Source organism: Selaginella moellendorffii, unplaced genomic scaffold (genome assembly GCF_000143415.4).
Source record: "Selaginella moellendorffii unplaced genomic scaffold, v1.0 SELMOscaffold_74, whole genome shotgun sequence".
Lineage (NCBI taxonomy): Eukaryota > Viridiplantae > Streptophyta > Lycopodiopsida > Selaginellales > Selaginellaceae > Selaginella > Selaginella moellendorffii.
Genome location: NW_003314335.1, coordinates 808,655 through 826,764, shown reverse-complemented (window position 1 = coordinate 826,764; position 18,110 = coordinate 808,655). Strand labels below are relative to the sequence as shown.

The window sequence follows — 18,110 nt, the reverse complement described above, 5'->3', positions numbered from 1 at the left end:
AAAAAAAACAAAAACAAAAAATTAATGTTGCTGGACAAACGCTCCACACAAGGCCCTCCAAGCGGTAACGCTGGGCCTCAAGGGACCTTTGCTAAACACCTCGTGTGCCTCCGCCACCCATCCTCCCCTCCCAAACAAATCCACCATGCAGCTAAAGTGCTCCCTCGTCGGCACCACGCCAAACTCCACCATGCTCGCGAACACCTCCACCCCTTCCTTGACCAGCCCCGCGTGGCTACACGCCCCAAGAACACTGAGATACGTCGCCCTGCTCGGCTCAAATCCCTCCAAACTCATGAGCTCGAACAGCTCGATCGCCTCCTTGCAATCGCCCAAGTCGGCGTAGGCCGCGATGATCGAGTTCCACGACACCGTGTCCTTGTTCTCGATCCGGACGAACACCCTCCTCGCGTTCTCGATGCTGCCGCACCGCTTGTACATGCCGATGATCGCGTTCTTCACGTCCACGCTCAGCGCCTCGTCACCCTCCTCCACAACGCCTTGCACGAACCTGGCATGGTTTAGATCCGAGGAGCTAGCGGCGGAGTCTAGAATGCTTACCAGCGTGGAGTCGTTTGGCCTCGCTCCTTGGAGATCGAGCAGCGAGAAGAGATAGAGAGCCTCGCGAACTTGGCGGTTCTTGGCGTGAGCCGAGATCATCGCGTTCCAGAGCGCGAGGTCCTGGGCGGTGTCGCTGATCCTCCAGAACACGTCCCTGGCGTCCTCGGGGCTGGAGCACTTCCCATACATGTCGATCAGCGCGGTGCTGATCTTAAGCTCCATCTCCAGCCCGCAATTCGAGACCCTCGAATGAAGAAGCTTGCACTGGGATCTTTCCTGACCGATCTCGCCGCAGGCTTCAAGAACACACAGGAAAGTCACGCTGTCGGGCTCGAGATCCATCGCCGCAAAGAGCCGCAAAGCCTCCTCAAAATACCCGTGCTGGGCATATGCAGTGAGCATCGAGTTCCACGAGATGAGATCCCGCTGGGGCATCTTCTTGAAGACGATCTCGGCCTCTCGGATCCGCCCAGCCATCGCATACGCAGCCATCATCGCATTCCAAGTCACCACATTCCTGTGCGGCGACCGATCAAAGATCTGACGCGCCTCCTGCAAATGCCCATTCTGGGCAAATGCCGCTAGCATGATATTCCAGGAGAATTGATTTCGCCGCGGCAGCTTCTCAAACACCTTCGCCGCCTCCTGCGCGCCGCCGCAGCGCCCATACATCTGGATCAGGAAATTCGCCACGAAGGTATCATCCTCCCACCCATCCTCCGCCACGATCCTGTGCACCCACTTCACCTGCGACAGCGCGGAGCACTTGCGCAGCATCGCGGCGTAGGAATTCGCCTCGCCGCGGCGCCGCCCGGGCGGATCCACCGCCATGCGCGCCAAGAACCCTAAAATGCAGTGTGAGCTCTCGCGGGGGACGGTCGTCCAGCGTGGCATGCCGCGGCGGCGGACACGTCAGCGCGTCCAAGGCGGCAAGGCCCGGCTTTGCTAAGGACACTGTCCTTAGAGCCTCTCCCAGTTGGGAAACCAGTGGAGCGAGAGACACATGTCCATACCAAGGACACGTTCACTCACCCTGGAAGCATGTTGGTTGTTTCTATTGTAGCCTAGAGAGGTAAACTTCGAGAGAGAGCTCTCAATTTCCTCTTAGAAGAGAAAAAAAAAAAAAGGAAAGAGAGAGGCTTTCTTCCTCTTTTTCATGTCTTTCTCCTCGATCTTCCTGAAAGGAGAGAGCACAAAAAGAAATCCTTGCCTCGCGCGTTTATGACGATCTTCCTGGCTTGTAGCGCAAGGCATTGATCGCCGCCGAGTAGTAGTAGCGCGATTCCACTCCGCGAGGTTTGAGCTTTAGAGCGCTTCCTTCCTTCCTTCCTTCCTTCTTCCTCGTCTTCTTCTTCTTCTTCTTCTTCGAGCGAGAGCGCTGGGCTTTGGAGCTTGGACTCTTCTTTTCTCTTGCGCTCTTGGTTGCGCTCTTGCTTGGATCGTCTCGGCCGGCATTGGGTTCTTGTGGGTCATCTCCAAAACCCCTGCATTGCTCTTCTTGCTGGCGATGGCTTCCGCCCTCGAGCAATCCTCCTCCTCCTCCGCCTCACCGCCGGCTTCTCATTCTTCCCCGCCGCCACCGCCGCCGCCGCCGCCGCCGCCGCCGAGAGAAGGCCCGAGCTGGCTGCCGCATTTCCTCACCGGGAACTACTTCTCGCAGTGCCTCAAGCACGCGTCGAGCAAGAACGAGCGCAATCACTTCTGCATCGACTGCGTCCTGGACGGGCCGATGTGCCACATTGGCCTCCAGACCGAGCATGCAAACCACCGGAGCTTGCAAGTCCGCCGCGCGTCACACATGGACGCTGTCCGGGTCCACGACATCCAAAAGTTGGCCGACATCTCCAACATCCAGACTTACACCATCAACAGCGCCAAGATCGTCTTCCTCCTCAGCAGGCCGCAGGACCGGATCGCCAAGGCCGCCACGCACTGGTGCCAGAACTGCAACCGGACGCTCACGGATCCCACTTGCTTCTGCTCCATCAGCTGTAAGTTGGCCGCTGCTCGTATCAATCCCTCCGTCTCCCTGGCTCTTCCGCTTCATGTTCCTGTTCCTTCTCACGGCGAGCTCTCGCAGCATGCACCCGGCACCGCCGCTTCGTCTTCCCCCGCTCCTGTCCCTGTCCCTGCTGGAGTAGCGGCTTCTTCGTCTCCGGCACCACGGACGTCGAGGACTTGCTGCTTCGAGGACGAGCCTGTGCTTGTCAAGTCCATGGCGGTTGAGGGTCTCACGGACGAGCAGAAGATTTCCAAGGCCGGGAAGAAGGCCCAGGTGCCGATCAAGAAGCGCAAGATGGACAGCCCGCGGCAGCAGTCGAGCACCACCGTGGAGAGCGATGGCGATGAGGAGCAGGCCACTTTTGCCGACGTTCCGCCTTCCCCGATCTCTGTGCTCGTCCCCCACAGCCCGCAGCATTCTGGGATATCGTCGCTGGCGGCGGATGTCAACAACACCGTGGAGCCGCTGACGCCGCAGAAGCACTGCGAGTCGCCACGGTCTTCCAAGCGGCGCAGGAAAGGCCAGCCGCAGCGGTCACCTCTCTCATGAACCGGTCGCATGCTCGCGAGTGTCGACGTGAAGATGAAGAAATTGTCAGTGCAGAATGTACAGAGCTGCTTCCTATCGTTCTTCTCTTCTCTTTTTTGGTTTTGTTTTATGTCCCTGTCCCTGTATACAGATCTTAGAAATGGAATGAGCCATTTGAAAATGGCAAGGTACCTGACTGAGAAGTTTCACGTTGCGGCTCTCCTGTAGAACAGGATTAGAAGATAGAGCTGTTCCAACTCTGCAACGCATTCTCCCATCGTCGGACGCCGGGTATCGTCGTCACGCACGCAGCAGTAGGCCAGCATCGCGAATCTCTTGATGGATTCCCACGAGCACGATTCCAACGATATTTCGGGGTCAATTATCTTCTTTAACTTCCTGCTGTCCCGTAAACTGTCTCGCACCTGTGACAGTGCAGGTAAAAAGCCTGACATGAAGCCGCTTGTGTTTAACTTACCTGAAAAACTAAGTTCTGTTTTGTAAAGCTGTGTGCCGAATCCACCGGCCGCCTTCCAGTAAGAAGCTCCAGCAGCACAACACCAAACGCATAGACATCACTCTTCAGCGTAAGCCTCCCTGTCTGCGAGACCACGGATTGGAAAGTGTCTTTGAAATACCAAGTCTTACTGCCGTGTAGTGTGGATCGAAATAACCAAAAGTTCCCAGTACCCTCGTGCTCACATACGTTTTGTTTCCATGCGGAACAAGCTTTGCAAGACCAAAATCTGACACCTGAATCACAAAGAAAAGTAGGACTGCCGTGAGCGTGACGAAGAAACCAGGCCCACCTTCGCTTGGAAGGTCTCATCAAGAAGTATGTTACTCGACTTGAAATCCCGATGGATGATGGGATTGCCAGTCGCAGGTCCAGCGTGGAGGTATTCTAGAGCTCTAGCTGAGCCAAGGGCAATACGAACACGGACTTGCCAGTCCATCTTTATCCGCACAATCCCTGAAAGAGGCAAACTCTATAAACACCAAATTATTGGCAACTGTACTACCATACCGTGCAAGTGTTCTTGAAGACTTCCTTGAGTCATGAACTCGTACACCAGCATTCTCTGCTTTCTATCGGCACAGTAGCCGATCAGCCTCACAAGGCTGGGGTGGCTGAGCCGACTTAGAAGGTCGACTTCCACCCGGAACTCTCGCTCGCCTTGTGTGCCTCGGCTTAAAGTTGGATCCATCTGCTTGATGGCCACGGGCTGTTTCACAGAAAAGAAAAAACTAGAGTGAGAGAAAGGACACCTAGAAGAACTTACAGACCTTTCCAGTTCTCAAAACTCCTCGATAGACACGACCAAAGCCTCCTTCGCCGATGAAGTTATCGTAGCTAAAGTTGTTCGTGGCTTGGAGCATTTCTCTCAAAGTGAAGACCACGGCAGGGATGGCCGCGGGCCTCAACAGTGGAGGAGGAGGAACGTCCTCCCAAAACTCGAGTGACTTTGGCGGCCCTGCGTCGAGAAGCATTGAGAAGAACAAAAAGAAAGAACAAAGAAAAAAAAACGCTTACATGCATACTCATCAGTGCTCTTGGTGCGTTTCCTCTTGCGCCATGCGGTGAGAAGCTTGGACGCCATCGCTGGGCTTCGCAAGCAAAGAAAGAAAAAGATAAAAAACCTCTCAAAGATCGAGAGAAGAAAACAAAAGCCACGGCTTTGCAAGCATCAAAAGAACTGTGTGCTAGAACCCTCGCTTGGATGATCGAATAAGCCAATGAGACAAAGAAAGCCTACCGAGAAAACAAAAACCCCGACTTGGAAGATTGGATCAAGGAAGAACAAGCCAATGCGGGCAGGGAATCCCAAAATTTCGGCCGTGGAAGGGAAGAACTTACCGGATCGCAGCGACTCCAGCGGCTATCGATCCCGGCGGCAGCGCCGATCTTAGAGACGTTGGAAGCGAGCGCCACGGGCACAAGAGGACGAGGCTGCGATCAATGGCCGCGAGGAGGAGGGCGAGAAGGCGCCATTCTTCGCCATTCAAAATCTACCATCACTGCTATAACCCCTAATTATTAGAGCTCTTCTCTCTTCTTCCATCTAGTTCTATTTTTTTGTTCTCTTCCTCGTGTGGCTGGCAGCTCTGACCTCTGCAAAGAGTGGAGAAATTTTAGCTGCGTGGCCGTTTGTCATCACTCCTCGGTTTGATTCTTCTATGGGCATTTTGGAAGAAGGTTTAGATCGCCAAATGCCCAGATAGGGCATCTAGCAATTTAGATATTTCTTCTACTCTAGAGCTCTTTTCTTCCATTCTTTCTATGATCCTTCTGGGTCTTCTTCCTCTTTGGCGTTCTCTTGATCGTTCCCATCAGATTTCCTTCGTGTGATCGTCGCAAAATAGATTCTGACAGCAGAAATCACAGCTCACAGAAAATGCCCAGAGAGGGCATCTGTTCATTACGATCTTTTCTTCTATCTAGAGCTCTCTTCTTCCATTCTTTCTATGCTCCTCCTTGGTCTTCTTCTTCCTTGACTCTTGCTAGATCGCTTCCTTTAGATCTTCTTCGCGTGATCATCGCAGAATAGATCCTGACAAGCAAGAATCCAGACTCACAGCACAAGCACAGAATGGGCATCTGCTTTCTTGATCAAAGATAGCGTTTGGATCGCAAAGAATGGTGCTGGGAGATGCTCAAGAAGCATACCATCTGGAAGACGAAGAAGCCCACCATCGCCACAACCAGGAAAAATGCCTGCTCTTCTTCTTCATCGTCCCGGAAGCACGATCCACTCGACAGCCTCGAGAGGGAGATCCAATCCGACTCCTTCGCCGCCGCGATTCGCAGCTGCAAGGACTCCAACTCAGTCTCGATCATCCACCAAAAGATCACTCGAGCGGGCCTGGGAAGCAGTGCCTACCTCAACAATCTCCTCGTCCTCATGCTCGCCAAGCACGGCAGCCTTTGTAAAGCTCGATCCATCTTCGACACCATCCAGCACAAGAACATCTTCTCCTGGAACATCATCATCTCGGCCTATGCCCACCGCGGCCACCCCTCCATAGCTCTCCACCTCTTCGCAAAGATGGACGTTCCTCCCACGGCCATGACCTTCGCAACCGCCCTCTCGGCCTGTTCTTCGCTGGGAGATCTCCAGAGAGGCCGGGAGATCCATGCCAGGATCAAAGCCAGCCCTGGGATCCGCCCCTCGGTCATTCTCGACACCGCCATCTTCAGCATGTACGCCAAGTGTGGCGATCTCTCCACTGCAAAGTCGGTCTTTGATCGTATCCCGGCCAAGAACGTCGTCTCCTGGAACGCTCTCATCGCCGCGTATGCCCAGAGCGGGCACAGCCACCACCAAGCTCTCGATCTCTTCGAAAAGATGGCGGAGCATGGCGTCCGTCCCTGCCGAGCGACCTTCGTTGGAGTTCTCGGAGCTTGCAGCGATGTCACCGCTCTGGAGAAGATCCATGCCAGGATCGTGGAGACGGGACTCCAGTTCGATGTCGTGGTGGCGACTTGCCTGCTCAACGCGTACGCCAAGCTCGGACTTTTGCTGGCCGCGAGAAGAGTCTTCGACCGGATCGATGGCAAGAGCCTGGTGTCGTGGAACTCGATGATCACGGCTTACGTCCAGCGCGAGCAAAACCGAGAGGCGATCCACCTCTTCCGCCTGATGGCTGTCGATGGTGTTCTTCCCGATCACATAACTTTCGTCGCAGCTTTAAGTTCTTGCAGCAGCCTCGAGGACGGGAGGATCATCCACTCGGACTCGTTGTCTTTCATGTCTCCCTCGATCGACAACGATGCTCGACGCTCGCGTGTCCTTGTGGATACTGCCGCTATCAAGATGTATGCGAGGTACCGCCGGCTGGACGAAGCGAGGAGAGTGTTCGAGAGCATGGAAAGCCGCGACGTCGTTGCCTGGAACGCGATGATCGGTGGCTGCTCGCAGCTGGGTGAGTTGCAGCTGGCGATGGAGTTCTTCGGGAGTATGAGCTCTGATGCCGATAAGACGACTTTCACGATCATTCTCAGCGCCTGTTCCACGTCGGGAGCTCTGGCAGCGGGCCGGGAGATCCACGAGAAGTTCATCGCTCTCACCGAGTACGAGAGAGACCTCGGTGTCCAAAACGCGCTGCTCAACATGTATGCCAAGTGCGGGAGCCTCGAAGTCGCCAGAGATATCTTCCGGAAGATGGAGAGGCGAGACCAAGTCTCGATGAACGTGATGATTGCGGCCTTCGCACAGCAGGGACTTGGCAAAGATTCCATCCAAGTCTTCCGGGAGATGGACCTGGAGGGACTGCCGCAGGACGACACCACCTTTGCGAGCGTTATCACTGCCTGTTCCTGCTGTGGTGCTCTCGAGTTCGGCAAGAGAATCCACAAGAGAGTCGTGGAGCCTGTTCTTGGAAGAAAGTGTTGCCTGCCAAACGTTGTCGTGGAGACCGCGCTCGTGAGCATGTATGGTAAGTGTGGAACTCTGGAGCAAGCCAAGGCCGTCTTCAAAGCCATGACGACGAAAAACTCCGTTTCCTGGAATGCGATGCTCGCAGCCTGTGCTCACCAGGGCCAGGGAGACGAGGCAGCGGCATTTCTGAGAGCAGCAGCTTGTGAAGGAGTGGAGCTCGACTCCGCCAGCTTCATCTCCGTTCTCATCGCCTGCAGCCACTCGGGAATGCTTGAAGTAGCTTACGATCACTTCCAGTTGATGCTGTCTGACTTCGACTTAGTTCCAGCTGCTGAGAATTATCGCTGTATGGTGGACCTGCTGGCTCGATCTGGAAGGCTTGGAGATGCAGACGAGCTCATGAACAGCATGCCGTTTTCGCCGGATGCAATTGCTTGGAGAACGTTGCTTGGAGGCTGCCGGGTCCAGGGAAGTTTGGAGAATGCTGCGTCTGCCGCCGAGCAGGCATTCAATCTGGAGCCTCAAAATACTGCTCCATACACGCTTCTCTCGAGTTTGTATTCGGCAACTGGAAAGAAGGACGAGTTAGTTGAACTGAGAAGCAGCATGAAAGAGAGAGGTCTAAGGAAGCTGGTACCTGGAAGGAGTGTCATCGAGGTCCACGGCAGAGTTCACGAGTTCGTAGCGGGAGACTCCAGCCATCCTCAGACCGACAAAATTCTCAGAGAACTCGACATCTTGAACGTCGAGCTAAAGCAAGCTGGATTCGTTCCAAGCACTGACGGCGTTGTCCACGATCTCAAAACCGAAGACAAGGAGGAGATCCTTGCCCTCCACAGTGAGAAATTGGCGGTTGCGTTCGGACTCATCTCCACCAAGAGCGGCATTCCTCTGCTCGTTCTGAAGAACCTCAGAGTTTGCTCGGACTGTCACGCGGCCATCAAGTTGATATCCAAGTTGAGAAGTCGGGTGATCACCGTGAGGGACGCTAATCGTTTCCATCGCTTCCAGAGTGGAACCTGTTCTTGTGGAGACTACTGGTGACTTAAAGAGTTGGAACCCCCAAGTCGGACCCCTAAGTCCCATATGGCGTCTCTGGTTCCACCGTTCACGGAAGCGACGGCCAAAGCGAAGGTCCAGCGAGCGGAGGATCTCTGGAACACCAAAGACCCCAATAAGGTAGCTCTCGCATACACCCCTGATTCCGTGTGGCGCAACAGGGACCAGTTTCTCCGAGGCCGTGAGGAAATCATCGGCTTCCTCCAGAAAAAATGGGATGTTGAGAAGAGGTACAAACTTCGCAAGCGTTACTTCTGCCACAACGACAACAAAATCGCTGTGGAATTTGAGTACGAATACCTGGACGAAGTGGCTGGTCAGTGGTGGCGAGCTTACGGCATCGAGCACTGGACTTTCAATCAGGATGGTGTCATGGAACGCCGAGATATGTCTGCAAATAACATTCCCATCAGTTCGGAAGAGCGAATGTTCAAGTAAAAGCATGGCAAAGAACGTACCACCCGTTCACAACCTGAAATAACAAAAACGAACACAAACTCGCGAAAGAAAAGCAAATTTTCATATTATTTTGCCATTCAAATGATACACAGATCTAGCTTACCTTGCACATCTGCAAGGAGACACCATCAGCAGCTGAGCAGGATCGGAAACCGCAATGGACTAACCTGACCAACAACGATCTCTCTGGAGCTTCGGACTCCATCATCAAAACCATTGTGTCTTTTTCCTCCACAATTCGGATGCCGTCCGAGCCTTGAGTGTGAAGGATGCCTTCATGTCAATGGCGCTTTAAAAGAGACCTTTTACAGGCCACAACAAGATCACTCCGTCCCTTTGTCAGCGATCTGAAGGTCGTATAACTGACGAATATTTCCGGACCCTGCAGAAACAACATTCTTATTCAAGTCACAAGAGAAAAAGTTCAAGCCGTACCGTATAACCATTCCTTGAAGTGTGCGTGAATTGCATTCGACAGGTCCCGCTTACGATTATCGTCCAGGGGAACATTCTGCAGCAAGTGGCGCAAGTTCTCCATTGCCTTGTTCTGTTCAAAAAAGTCAGTAAAGGAAAAAGGAAACAAGCAAAAAGAAAAACTCACCCGCTGCTGCTGCGCCATCAGATAAAGTTTCGGTAACAAAAACGGATTCGCCCTCGTAAAATTCTGTTCGGATTCTCCTCCGTTCCATCTTGGAATCTGAAAAATCAGTATTGTGAGCAGCTAGCCAAAGGAATCCAGAACGTCATCTTACCAGGAAATTAGTAAATCTATCCGGCGGAACGACGCTGGCACCTTCCGCTTGAGCGTCAGCAACACCAGCAGGATGGGGTAAGGAGTCATGTGGATCGATAACCCCCAATGTCAAAATCTTGTCCCATCTGTTGACAGTCGGATCCACTCGAACTTGAGCAAGATGTGCTTCAAGTTTTGGATAAAACGTGTTGAACGGAGCGACCTGGTAAATACGGTAGAAGCTTTTAGAAAAAAAAAACCAACAATGATATGACCTTTACCTGAAGATTATAGTTATTACCGAGAATGAGTGGACGTTGATTGACACCCAGAAAGAACACGCACTCCCGGCAATTCGCTATACAGATTCTTGCACAGGGCACGATCACCTGGACTCTTTCGCAGTGCTCTATCCTCACGGCCTGCATTCAAACAGAGAATTAGTAACAAGAAACAGTCGATACCACGCTACCTTTCCAACCGCACCAAGGACGACAATGGAATCCGAGCAGCCAAACACAGACGCATACTTAGTTGGCGCCAGAACGTAAACCACCGCATCGTGACAGTTCGATACCTGAAAGAACTATGTCAAGATAAAACTCTGGTGTAAGACGTATAAACCTTCAACGTGTCACCAGTGACATCGCTTTCGCTCTTTATGGTGGATACTTTGGTCACCCCATCAACGAATGTCAGCCCTTCGAAGCACCACTCCCTGTTCTTGGTCACACCATTTGGAACCCATGCCTGTGCCCCGACAGCATCAATCATAGTGATGTCGTTCTCTTCATTCGGCCCGTTTTCTTTGCCTGAACATTTTGTTCGTTGAGCTTGGGTCGAAATGTGCTCCAAAATCCAGTCGTGTGCTTGAGCCAAAGGCACCGGAACAGCAGGCATATCCGGATCAGAACCCGCAAAGAAAGGAGCGGTCTGGCTGAGCGATCTTGCGTTGCATTGCGCGTCAACTGGCCGAAAAATAATTCCGAGACGATCGAAGCTTCCAACTGACAGAACCTTAAGAAAAACATGTCGAATCAGATCAATGGCTTCCAACAAATAGCTCTTGATCATTTTACCTTTGCACCGTCTTCCTCCAGATCGACCAGCAAAGCCAGTAAAGATGAGAGATGCTTCTGGACGAATGCAAGCTGGTGCGCCTCCTCTTCCACTTGACAAGGAACGGATTTTCTTGTAGGCCTAACCTGTCGTGAGCAAGAACACAAGAACACAAGAACTTGAAATAAAAACCAGAGTGCTTGCTTACTTGCAAAGGCGAAAGTGTCGAAAAGAATCCATCAAACGGCGACGTAGAAGGCCAAACGTCTGCTACTGCCGCCGGATCCTTGTGAGAGCGTGGAGGAACCCTCCGATAGATCTGAATATATAGGAAGAGAAGAAGATCGTCGACGTGTGCTCCGACTGTGTCAATCTCCGCTGCATAAGCCCGAGCCAGCTGATCACAGTCGTCTCCATCTGGCAAGACCGAAGCCAGAGTATCCAACACCAGTAGAGCATGCGCCTCCGAAAGTCCCAAGCACTCGACAATCGCAGCAACACCAACGCGTCTGCTTGGCTGCTGAGCCATCGCTGACGAATCCTCGGAAGCATTCGCTCCTCCCGACTGCCAGGATGTTTGCGGGATAGACTTGTCCAGCAGCTTCTCCCGGAGCTCCCGGAGAGACCCAACTCCATCGTGGTGCATCAAGCTCGGCAGTGGTAGCATGCCGTACTCGAATGGCTCCCGCCGGACGTGTAACCATGGCGGCTCCCCCTGTGCCGAAGCTGTAGTAGTCGTCTCACTCTCAACTGTGGCATTCATATCCCTCATATCCACCTCCTCATTCACTAGAGCTTTGCTGTGTTCTTAGTCCCACCTTTCTTCTCTTTGCCTTGTTCTTCTTCTTCCCGGACGAGCCTCTCTTCCCAGAACCGCATTTCCCAATTGCTGCTCCCTAGGGCATCGTTAAGAAACACCCTATCCACGAAGAAATTGCCCACATTACCTAGAGTGACTGAATTCCCACGCCAGGATAGGGCTCCCGGCCACCGAGCTCCCGCAAGAACGAGCTACACTCTCTTCTTGGCTGGCATTTTCGCAAGCGGTCAGCCAAATCGATGCGATTCTTTGCCCCGCGGCTGTGATCGAAGACCACAAACCTTGCCGGCACTGCGAAATCTCAGCCCGGCGATTCAATCGTGCCGCCTCGCCTCCGCCCGCGCCCCACTCCGCGCCACACGCCGCGATGCGTCGACAGCGCAACACTAGGTAAGAGAGGAAACAAGGGTTTCGTTCGTTCTTTTTTCCCGATTTTACCAACAAACCATCCAATCCAACGGACGTCAGTGCCGCCACGTTAATCAACCTTGAAAAATGCTCGAGCCCTAATTACTCTTACCCTTTAGCAAAAATTCCTTGGCATATGCCCAACGTGGGCATCTATAGCCCTAATTACTTTTGCCCTTCCAGATGACCAACTTAGAGGTCAATGCCGGGCTCGAGCAGATCAGGGCAACCAAGACACTCGCCCAGCTCAAGGCCGTACACTCTCGTGTGGCGCACCTCGTCCAATCCAATGTTTACATGGCCAATTTCCTCCTCCAGATGTACGGCACCCGCGGCGGCGTGGAAGATGCCAAGAGAGTCTTCGACGGGACGGCCAAGAAGAACGTCTTTTCCTGGGCACTGATGCTCTCGGCATATGCCCAGAACGGGCATCTGGAGGAGGCCCGGGGTATATACTCGGCCATGCCCGAGCACAACCTGGTGACGTGGACGGTCATGATCAACGCACTTGCCCAGCACGGGCATGTGGACGAGGCCAAGCACGTGTTCGATTCCATGCGGGAGAGGGATAGAGTCTCATGGACGGCGATGCTTACAGCGTTTGTGGACAATGGACGGCTGGGAGACGCCAGGAATCTCTTCGCTAAGATGCCTGAATTGAGCATCTTCTCCGAGACCGCGATGCTCACGGCCCTGGCCCGGGAGGGTCTCATTGACGAGGCCAAGAATCTCTTCGATTCCATGCTCGAGAGGGACATGATCTCCTGGACGGCGATGCTCGTCGCCTATGCCGACAACAAGATGATCGAGGAGGCCGAGCTTGTTTTCCGGACGATGCCCGAGAGGGATCTTGTCTCGTGGAATGCAATGCTTGCCGGGTATGCGCAGAACGGGCAATTCAACGAGGCCAAGCGGCTCTTTGCTCGGATGCGCGAGAAAAACATGATCTCGCTCACAGCAATGGCGTCGGCGTATGCTCAAAATGGGGATTTGGAGAGCACCAAGAAGATCTTTGATCGAATGCCAGAGAGGAGCTTAGTTTCGTGGAACACAATGCTGAGTGCCTATGCCCAGACTGGGCACATAGAAGAGGCTAAAGCCCTCTTTTACGCAATGCGAGAGAGTAACCTGGTATCGTGGAACACGATGCTTTCGGCATATACCGCTTCCGGGAATATCCCTGAGGCAAGGAGCTTGTTTGCTCGGATGAAAGAGTGGGACTTTATTTCGTGGACTGTGATGCTAGTGGCATATTCCCAGCAAGGGCTGGTTGAGGAATCTAAACAGGTTTTCGATGAGATGCAAGAGAGGGATCTTGCGTCGTGGAACGCAATGCTCTCGGCATATGCCATAAACGGGCATATTGAGACAGCGAGGAACCTCTTTGGTGCGATGGAGGAACGTGACCAAATCTCGTGGAACATAATGCTTTGCGCGCACTCGCGCAGTGGGAACCTGGAAAATGCGAAGAATCTCTTCGATCTTATGCGCGAGCACGACCTTGTGTCGTGGAACGCGATGCTCTCTGCATATTCCCAGAATGGGCATCTGGAATACGCCAAGAGCATTTTCGACCGGATGCAAGAGCGCGACAGGGTGTCGTGGAACGCGATGCTCGCGGCATATGCCCAGAACGGGCATCTAGAAGATTCTAAGAAGTTTTTCGATGCCATGAAGGAGAGAGACGCAGTGGCGTGGGGCGCAATGCTCGCGTCATATGCTCTAAACGAGAATCTCGACAAGGCGAAGAGTTTCTTCGATAGCATGGAGGAACGAAGCAATGTGTCGTGGACGGTGATCCTTTCGGCATATGCCCAGAAAGGGCGCGTGGAAGATGCGGCGAATCTCTTCAAATCCATGGACGAGCGCGACCGCGTGTCGTGGACGGCGATGCTTGCGGCATTCGCCCAAAAGGCGAGCTTCGAGATCGCAATGGAGTTCTTTGGCGCGATGAATTTGGCAGCAGAATCACCCGACGAGGCAACGATCGTGTGCGCGATCGCGGCTTGCAGCCACAGTGGCAAGTTCAAGGATGGGCTCGCGTGCTTCCGATCGATGCAAATGGATCACGGCGTGAAACCCACCAAGCAATTGTATAGCTGCGCGGTGGATCTTCTCGCGCGATCGGGGCATCTAGAGGAATCGGAGGAGCTCATCCATACCATGCCATTCGTGCCGGATTCGCTGGATTGGACGGCGCTGCTAGCCGGGTGCAAGAGCCACAAGGATTCCAAGAGAGGAGCTCGAGCGTCGCAGAGAATGGTGGATATGGACGCCAAGAATGTGGCGGGCTACGTGCTTCTCTCCAACATGTACAGAGATCCGACGGTCAGAAAGCTTTCCCTCTCGACGGATGGAATCGTGCCAAGTAGAGCCCTAAAACCCCTGGGCTAGGGTTCTTCCTCTTGGAGAGACTCTGGCGATGTCCGCCGCGGCGCGGCTATGGCGCCTCGCTCGATCAGTGCCGCGGAGCGCAAGCACAGGTCTGTGTCGATGTGATGCTAGAGAATGTGCTGCGGCGATTATCGGCGGGGATCATGGATTGAGCAATGTAGGCCTGGGAGGATTGGATTTCAGGCGCGGGTTTGCGACGACGAAGAAGGGAGCCGTGACGCCCAAGGCCAAGACGAAGAAAGGCCCTCAGGCGGCCAAAGGAGGGAAGAAAGGAGCTGCTGGAGGGAAGGGGTCTGGGAAAGGAGGCGCTGGAGCATCGGAAGGGGGTGGTGGTAGCACAGGGACTGTAGGCATTGAGGATTATACCATTAAGGAACCAGGAGAGATTGCCGAGGACAATCTCTTCACTGGAGCAAGGAAGGTTCACGAGATCACTGCCGAGGATATCAACAAGTACTTCCACATAAGGTGAGTTTCTATTCTTCATTCTTCTTCGAGAAATGGAGACTGAAGACGCTCTCTCTTTTTTCTTTTGCAGTGAGGAGGATGTGACGAAGTACTTTACTGAAGGATTTCCTAAGGGAGTTATGAAAGAATTCGAGATGTCGAGAAGCAGGTTCGTTCGAGTTAGAAGATGCGTTCTTGAAATCATTAACAAGCTCCAGTACTCCGCCACTGGCGAGTTTGCTTTCGTCTCGCCGGAAGTTTTGCCTTATAATCTCGCCAGGGATGCCGTCTTTGTGAAAGCGGATAAGCCGAAAGCTAGCGTGAAGAGCGAGGAATCCGACACAAGTGTTACCTCTGAAGAAGGAGAGAAGTCGAGCGAAGAGGTCCAAGACAAAGATGATACTCATGCGGAAGATGAGGATGAAGAGGCAAAGAAGGACGACGGCATGAAGCTTCATATATCTAGCAAGAAAGATCAAAGTAAGTTTAGGCACTCTTGTGTTTTTTGTCTGACCTTTGTAACATCTCTCAGGGATGAGGGGCTCCAAGCACCACATTCTCGATGGACCTGTAGGATGTGGAAAAAGTTTTGCTCTCGCGGTGATTGTCCAATGGGCTCGTGCTCAAGGTTGGCTTGTTTTTTACGTACCCAGGGGCCAAGAATGGACCAGGGGAGGGTACTATTATTTGAATGAGCTTACTGGACTTTGGGACACACCTATACAAGCTCAGAAGGTTTTACGGGTAAGCATTCACTTGCAGTTTTTATGCTTGTAACTAATTTGCTTCATTTTGTAGGAGTTTTTGGATAGTCATGGCGAAATGCTGGAACAGATCAAGTGTCGTGTTCCGGATCCTATATTTTTGGGTGAAGCTGCTGCGCTTGGTCGTATACCAGGTCCACAAGAAATTACTATGCCGGAGAACTCGACCGTGAAAGATCTTGTGGAAAAGGGGCTTGACGTGCAAGCTGCTGCCTCCAACATCGTTGTGAGATTGAGACAAGAGCTTGATCTCGTCACAGAATTCCCAGTGCTGATCGCGGTTGACGAGGTTGCATACGTGGTTTCAATGTTTTCCTTCTGACCATTCTGGGTCCCTGTTGCAGTTTAACAGTTGGTTTACGTTCAGCGAGTATCACCAATTCCTGGATTTTAAGAAGACTCGTCAAATCCATGCCAAAGAGCTAGGAATGGTTTGTTAACTTCACCTTTCATTTTCAAACCTGATGGTCCTGTCTGACTACAGGTGAGCGCTTTCCGGAGGATGGAAACATCGCGTCAACTCTTTGTTGGAGCCTTTTCACAGTCGACAGCTGTCGGCAAGCTTCCCCTGGAACTTCCCGGAGCTCCGAAGAGGTTTCGAATTGACGTTGCTCGCGCAGACAAGGAAGAGATTCACGCCGCAATTCGATACTATCACAAGTAATGCTGCGGTCTCCTCTTTTCCTTGACATCTTTACAACTGTTGGCTGTTTCTCAGGCAAAATCTGTTGCACAATGAGCCTCAGGAGGATGCCATCAACCGGCTCTTCTTCTTGACCAACGGAAACGGCGCCGAGTTAAGGAAGCTCGTGCGATATATTTAACTGCAAACCTGTCGCGACAAGGTTTGCTCTAGGACAAAAGTTGACGACGTCACCGTCGTTCTGATCGCTCGTATCTGCAGGCTTTTCACGCAATTTTTCACATGGACGAGTTATATATCTCTGGGAATTTATTTGTGTGGGGTCAACTGTGACGCGAGGAACACTACCCTCCGTATTTTTTTTTGGTCGGTTTTGCGCTTCCCAGCGATGGCATCAGGACCACTGGCTCTTGGGAGTAAAATAATGAAAGATTGCGAAGCTCGAGAGGTTTGCTTGTTTCTTCTTTGTATTAAGATCTAACCGGGAATCGTGTGTCGTGTTCAAAGCATTGTTTTCGTGGCGGGCACGTTTCCTTCTCGTATTGTTTCTTTCTTTTTTATTTCGGTTGTTCTTATTCTCTATCTTTAATGCCTGATGGATGTTGCCAGGCTGCTGCTAAGGGGCGACTAGACGCCAACATTTATAAGATTCCGCAAGAAAAACTAAGCGAAAGCGATCTCTCCTCCACCTACAGTTTGCTGGTATGTTGTAAGCTTTCGATTTCTAGTTTTCTTTTTATTCTTTTTTTCTTTTCTGTCCGTAAGAGATTTGATGCCGGGTGGAACTTGAAACAGGAGACATTCTTTTCCGCGAGACAAGTCAGGAGCTTAAAATCTGGAGATTTTCCAAGCGAGCCTATGAAGATCGATGGTTAAGTTGGAAGAACTCCAGGCGATAAGCCCTCGATTTTTTGGCTACACAGGCACCCTTTGTCTCTGGCCGCTCTTAAGCGTTGCCTGTCTATTGGCAAAGTTGAGAGGCCAAGAGTAACTTACACCTTGATAGGACACATTTGTCGAATCTCGCAAACTTTAATTTTTTGATCGAGCTTATCCTTTTACGATGCGCTGTGTGGGATGAATCCCAGCCGTTTAATCCATTGACGGAGCTACCCGTCCTACCGGCCCTTGCCACGTCCCACCATGTTAGATTTAAAAACAAATAATATTTTTGCTATTTATATTTCCCCATGCTGTGGTGCTTCCTAGTCTTCGATCAGGCGCTAGGGTTTGGCCTCTAGGCAGTGAGCGATCGATCTTTGGCGGTGCGTCCCCCGAGAGATCTCTGTGATTGTCGAGAGAGGATCCCCCCTGCGAGCGAGTCCGATTCAAGATTTCGAGGAATTGTGTGCCTGATCGCTGCCGCCCGCATTTCACTCGCGCGAGGGCTTGATTCGAGGCTTCTTGGTGCGAGCGTAGAGATCGAGAGCAGCTATGCAGGCTTGCCTGGGATTGTCCTTGAACCAGGCAGCATGGATGCACCGCCGCGCTCGAGCAACGGAAGCTACCGCTTTGGGGTCAATCTGCTCCAGCCGCTTGAGCTCAGCTGTGCCGTCCTTGTCATGCGCGACCGCCGGACTGAAGGTTCTTCACACTAGTTTTTTGCCCTCGAGAAATTTGGATAGATGGGGCACTGGCAGCAGCCATCTCCAGCGATGGAATGGGGAGCGGAGAATGTACCGCTGCGTGGTCACCATGTCGTCCATGTCCCAAGTGCCAGAGGGTCCTCTTGGACTTTACGATCCTGCATTGGACAAGGATTCGTGTGGGGTGGGTTTTGTTGCCGAGCTTTCAGCCAAGCCGAGCCGCCAGACTGTAAGTTCTAGCTCAATTGGATTGTATCCCGAATTGATG

The 18,110-nt window shown here is 52.5% G+C and overlaps 9 protein-coding genes across 13 annotated transcripts; 6 read left to right on the top strand and 3 right to left on the bottom strand.

Annotated features, from left to right (window-relative positions):
* Positions 1-21: 21 nt before the first annotated feature.
* Positions 22-1,392, bottom strand: LOC9659852 (pentatricopeptide repeat-containing protein At3g12770). Its single transcript, XM_024660371.1, has one exon. It carries the CDS (start codon positions 1,390-1,392, stop codon positions 22-24), a length of 1,371 nt encoding a protein of 456 aa, XP_024516139.1.
* A 676-nt stretch (positions 1,393-2,068) lies between these two features.
* Positions 2,069-3,112, top strand: LOC9658770. Its single transcript, XM_002986563.2, has one exon. The coding sequence runs from the start codon at positions 2,069-2,071 to the stop codon at positions 3,110-3,112; it is 1,044 nt and encodes a 347-aa protein (XP_002986609.2).
* A 20-nt stretch (positions 3,113-3,132) lies between these two features.
* LOC9659851 (probable serine/threonine-protein kinase PBL28) lies at positions 3,133-4,967 on the bottom strand. Its single transcript, XM_002986471.2, has 9 exons — positions 4,950-4,967; positions 4,626-4,699; positions 4,379-4,566; positions 4,119-4,317; positions 3,901-4,064; positions 3,740-3,844; positions 3,570-3,692; positions 3,284-3,516; positions 3,133-3,232 (listed from the first exon to the last, which is right to left on the bottom strand). Exons 2-8 carry the CDS (start codon positions 4,690-4,692, stop codon positions 3,298-3,300), a joined length of 1,065 nt encoding a protein of 354 aa, XP_002986517.2. The 5' UTR covers positions 4,693-4,699; positions 4,950-4,967; the 3' UTR covers positions 3,133-3,232; positions 3,284-3,297.
* Positions 4,968-5,685: 718 nt separating this feature from the next.
* LOC9659850 (pentatricopeptide repeat-containing protein At4g21065) lies at positions 5,686-8,528 on the top strand. The gene has a single exon (XM_002986562.2). It carries the CDS (start codon positions 5,743-5,745, stop codon positions 8,512-8,514), a length of 2,772 nt encoding a protein of 923 aa, XP_002986608.2. The 5' UTR covers positions 5,686-5,742; the 3' UTR covers positions 8,515-8,528.
* A 7-nt stretch (positions 8,529-8,535) lies between these two features.
* LOC9658769 lies at positions 8,536-9,053 on the top strand. The gene has a single exon (XM_002986561.2). It carries the CDS (start codon positions 8,557-8,559, stop codon positions 8,965-8,967), a length of 411 nt encoding a protein of 136 aa, XP_002986607.1. The 5' UTR covers positions 8,536-8,556; the 3' UTR covers positions 8,968-9,053.
* On the bottom strand, positions 9,033-12,045 carry LOC9659849 (TBCC domain-containing protein 1). Of its 3 annotated transcripts, none has more exons than XR_002990396.1 (10): positions 10,989-12,045; positions 10,801-10,926; positions 10,346-10,738; positions 10,194-10,298; positions 10,003-10,143; positions 9,741-9,944; positions 9,590-9,685; positions 9,424-9,535; positions 9,156-9,370; positions 9,033-9,100 (listed from the first exon to the last, which is right to left on the bottom strand). XR_002990396.1 is itself a non-coding variant. In XM_024660437.1 (10 exons), the coding sequence occupies exons 2-10, from the start codon at positions 11,550-11,552 to the stop codon at positions 9,312-9,314; spliced, it is 1,800 nt and encodes a 599-aa protein (XP_024516205.1). In that variant the 5' UTR covers positions 11,553-11,676; positions 11,728-12,045; the 3' UTR covers positions 9,033-9,311. The 3 variants fall into 3 exon arrangements, 2 of the variants coding, with proteins under 2 accessions (XP_024516205.1, XP_024516206.1); XM_024660437.1 differs by having other exon boundaries at positions 9,033-9,370; positions 10,989-11,676; positions 11,728-12,045; XM_024660438.1 differs by having other exon boundaries at positions 9,033-9,370; positions 10,989-11,669; positions 11,728-12,045.
* A 146-nt stretch (positions 12,046-12,191) lies between these two features.
* LOC112341019 (pentatricopeptide repeat-containing protein At4g02750-like) lies at positions 12,192-14,402 on the top strand. Its single transcript, XM_024660369.1, has 2 exons — positions 12,192-13,604; positions 13,686-14,402. Exons 1-2 carry the CDS (start codon positions 12,192-12,194, stop codon positions 14,400-14,402), a joined length of 2,130 nt encoding a protein of 709 aa, XP_024516137.1.
* On the top strand, positions 14,371-17,317 carry LOC9659848. Of its 3 annotated transcripts, XR_002990397.1 has the most exons (11): positions 14,371-14,870; positions 14,941-15,329; positions 15,382-15,593; positions 15,648-15,902; positions 15,958-16,044; positions 16,098-16,273; positions 16,332-16,458; positions 16,518-16,704; positions 16,764-16,795; positions 16,866-16,958; positions 17,052-17,317. XR_002990397.1 is itself a non-coding variant. In XM_002986560.2 (8 exons), the coding sequence occupies exons 1-7, from the start codon at positions 14,431-14,433 to the stop codon at positions 16,435-16,437; spliced, it is 1,665 nt and encodes a 554-aa protein (XP_002986606.2). In that variant the 5' UTR covers positions 14,371-14,430; the 3' UTR covers positions 16,438-16,458; positions 16,518-16,753. The 3 variants fall into 3 exon arrangements, 1 of the variants encoding a protein (XP_002986606.2); XR_002990398.1 differs by lacking the exon at positions 16,764-16,795; XM_002986560.2 differs by lacking the exons at positions 16,764-16,795; positions 16,866-16,958; positions 17,052-17,317 and having other exon boundaries at positions 16,518-16,753.
* A 162-nt stretch (positions 17,318-17,479) lies between these two features.
* Positions 17,480-18,082, top strand: LOC112341018. Its single transcript, XM_024660368.1, has 2 exons — positions 17,480-17,840; positions 17,900-18,082. The coding sequence occupies exons 1-2, from the start codon at positions 17,691-17,693 to the stop codon at positions 18,080-18,082; spliced, it is 333 nt and encodes a 110-aa protein (XP_024516136.1). The 5' UTR covers positions 17,480-17,690.
* Positions 18,083-18,110: the final 28 nt, after the last annotated feature.

Excerpts from the sequence above, each read along its gene's own strand:
- LOC9658770 (XM_002986563.2), top strand. The coding sequence starts at position 2,069 with ATGGCTTCCGCCCTCGAGCAATCCTCCTCCTCCTCCGCCTCACCGCCG.
- LOC112341019 (XM_024660369.1), top strand. The coding sequence starts at position 12,192 with ATGACCAACTTAGAGGTCAATGCCGGGCTCGAGCAGATCAGGGCAACC. Across the intron at positions 13,605-13,685 it reads GGATGCAAGAGCGCGACAGG|GAGAGAGACGCAGTGGCGTG; the intron begins GTGTCGTGGAAC and ends GATGCCATGAAG.
- LOC9659850 (XM_002986562.2), top strand. The coding sequence starts at position 5,743 with ATGCTCAAGAAGCATACCATCTGGAAGACGAAGAAGCCCACCATCGCC.
- LOC9659852 (XM_024660371.1), bottom strand. The coding sequence starts at position 1,392 with ATGGCGGTGGATCCGCCCGGGCGGCGCCGCGGCGAGGCGAATTCCTAC.
- LOC9658769 (XM_002986561.2), top strand. The coding sequence starts at position 8,557 with ATGGCGTCTCTGGTTCCACCGTTCACGGAAGCGACGGCCAAAGCGAAG.
- LOC9659851 (XM_002986471.2), bottom strand. The coding sequence starts at position 4,692 with ATGGCGTCCAAGCTTCTCACCGCATGGCGCAAGAGGAAACGCACCAAG. Across the intron at positions 4,567-4,625 it reads GAGCACTGATGAGTATGCAT|GGCCGCCAAAGTCACTCGAG; the intron begins GTAAGCGTTTTT and ends TTCTCGACGCAG. Across the intron at positions 4,318-4,378 it reads GAGTTTTGAGAACTGGAAAG|CCCGTGGCCATCAAGCAGAT; the intron begins GTCTGTAAGTTC and ends TCTGTGAAACAG.
- LOC112341018 (XM_024660368.1), top strand. The coding sequence starts at position 17,691 with ATGCAGGCTTGCCTGGGATTGTCCTTGAACCAGGCAGCATGGATGCAC. Across the intron at positions 17,841-17,899 it reads GCGCGACCGCCGGACTGAAG|CCATCTCCAGCGATGGAATG; the intron begins GTTCTTCACACT and ends CACTGGCAGCAG.
- LOC9659848 (XM_002986560.2), top strand. The coding sequence starts at position 14,431 with ATGTCCGCCGCGGCGCGGCTATGGCGCCTCGCTCGATCAGTGCCGCGG. Across the intron at positions 15,330-15,381 it reads ATCTAGCAAGAAAGATCAAA|GGATGAGGGGCTCCAAGCAC; the intron begins GTAAGTTTAGGC and ends AACATCTCTCAG. Across the intron at positions 16,045-16,097 it reads ATGCCAAAGAGCTAGGAATG|GTGAGCGCTTTCCGGAGGAT; the intron begins GTTTGTTAACTT and ends GTCTGACTACAG.
- LOC9659849 (XM_024660437.1), bottom strand. The coding sequence starts at position 11,552 with ATGAGGGATATGAATGCCACAGTTGAGAGTGAGACGACTACTACAGCT. Across the intron at positions 10,739-10,800 it reads TGGAGGAAGACGGTGCAAAG|GTTCTGTCAGTTGGAAGCTT; the intron begins GTAAAATGATCA and ends GTTTTTCTTAAG. Across the intron at positions 9,686-9,740 it reads ATAGATTTACTAATTTCCTG|ATTCCAAGATGGAACGGAGG; the intron begins GTAAGATGACGT and ends CTGATTTTTCAG.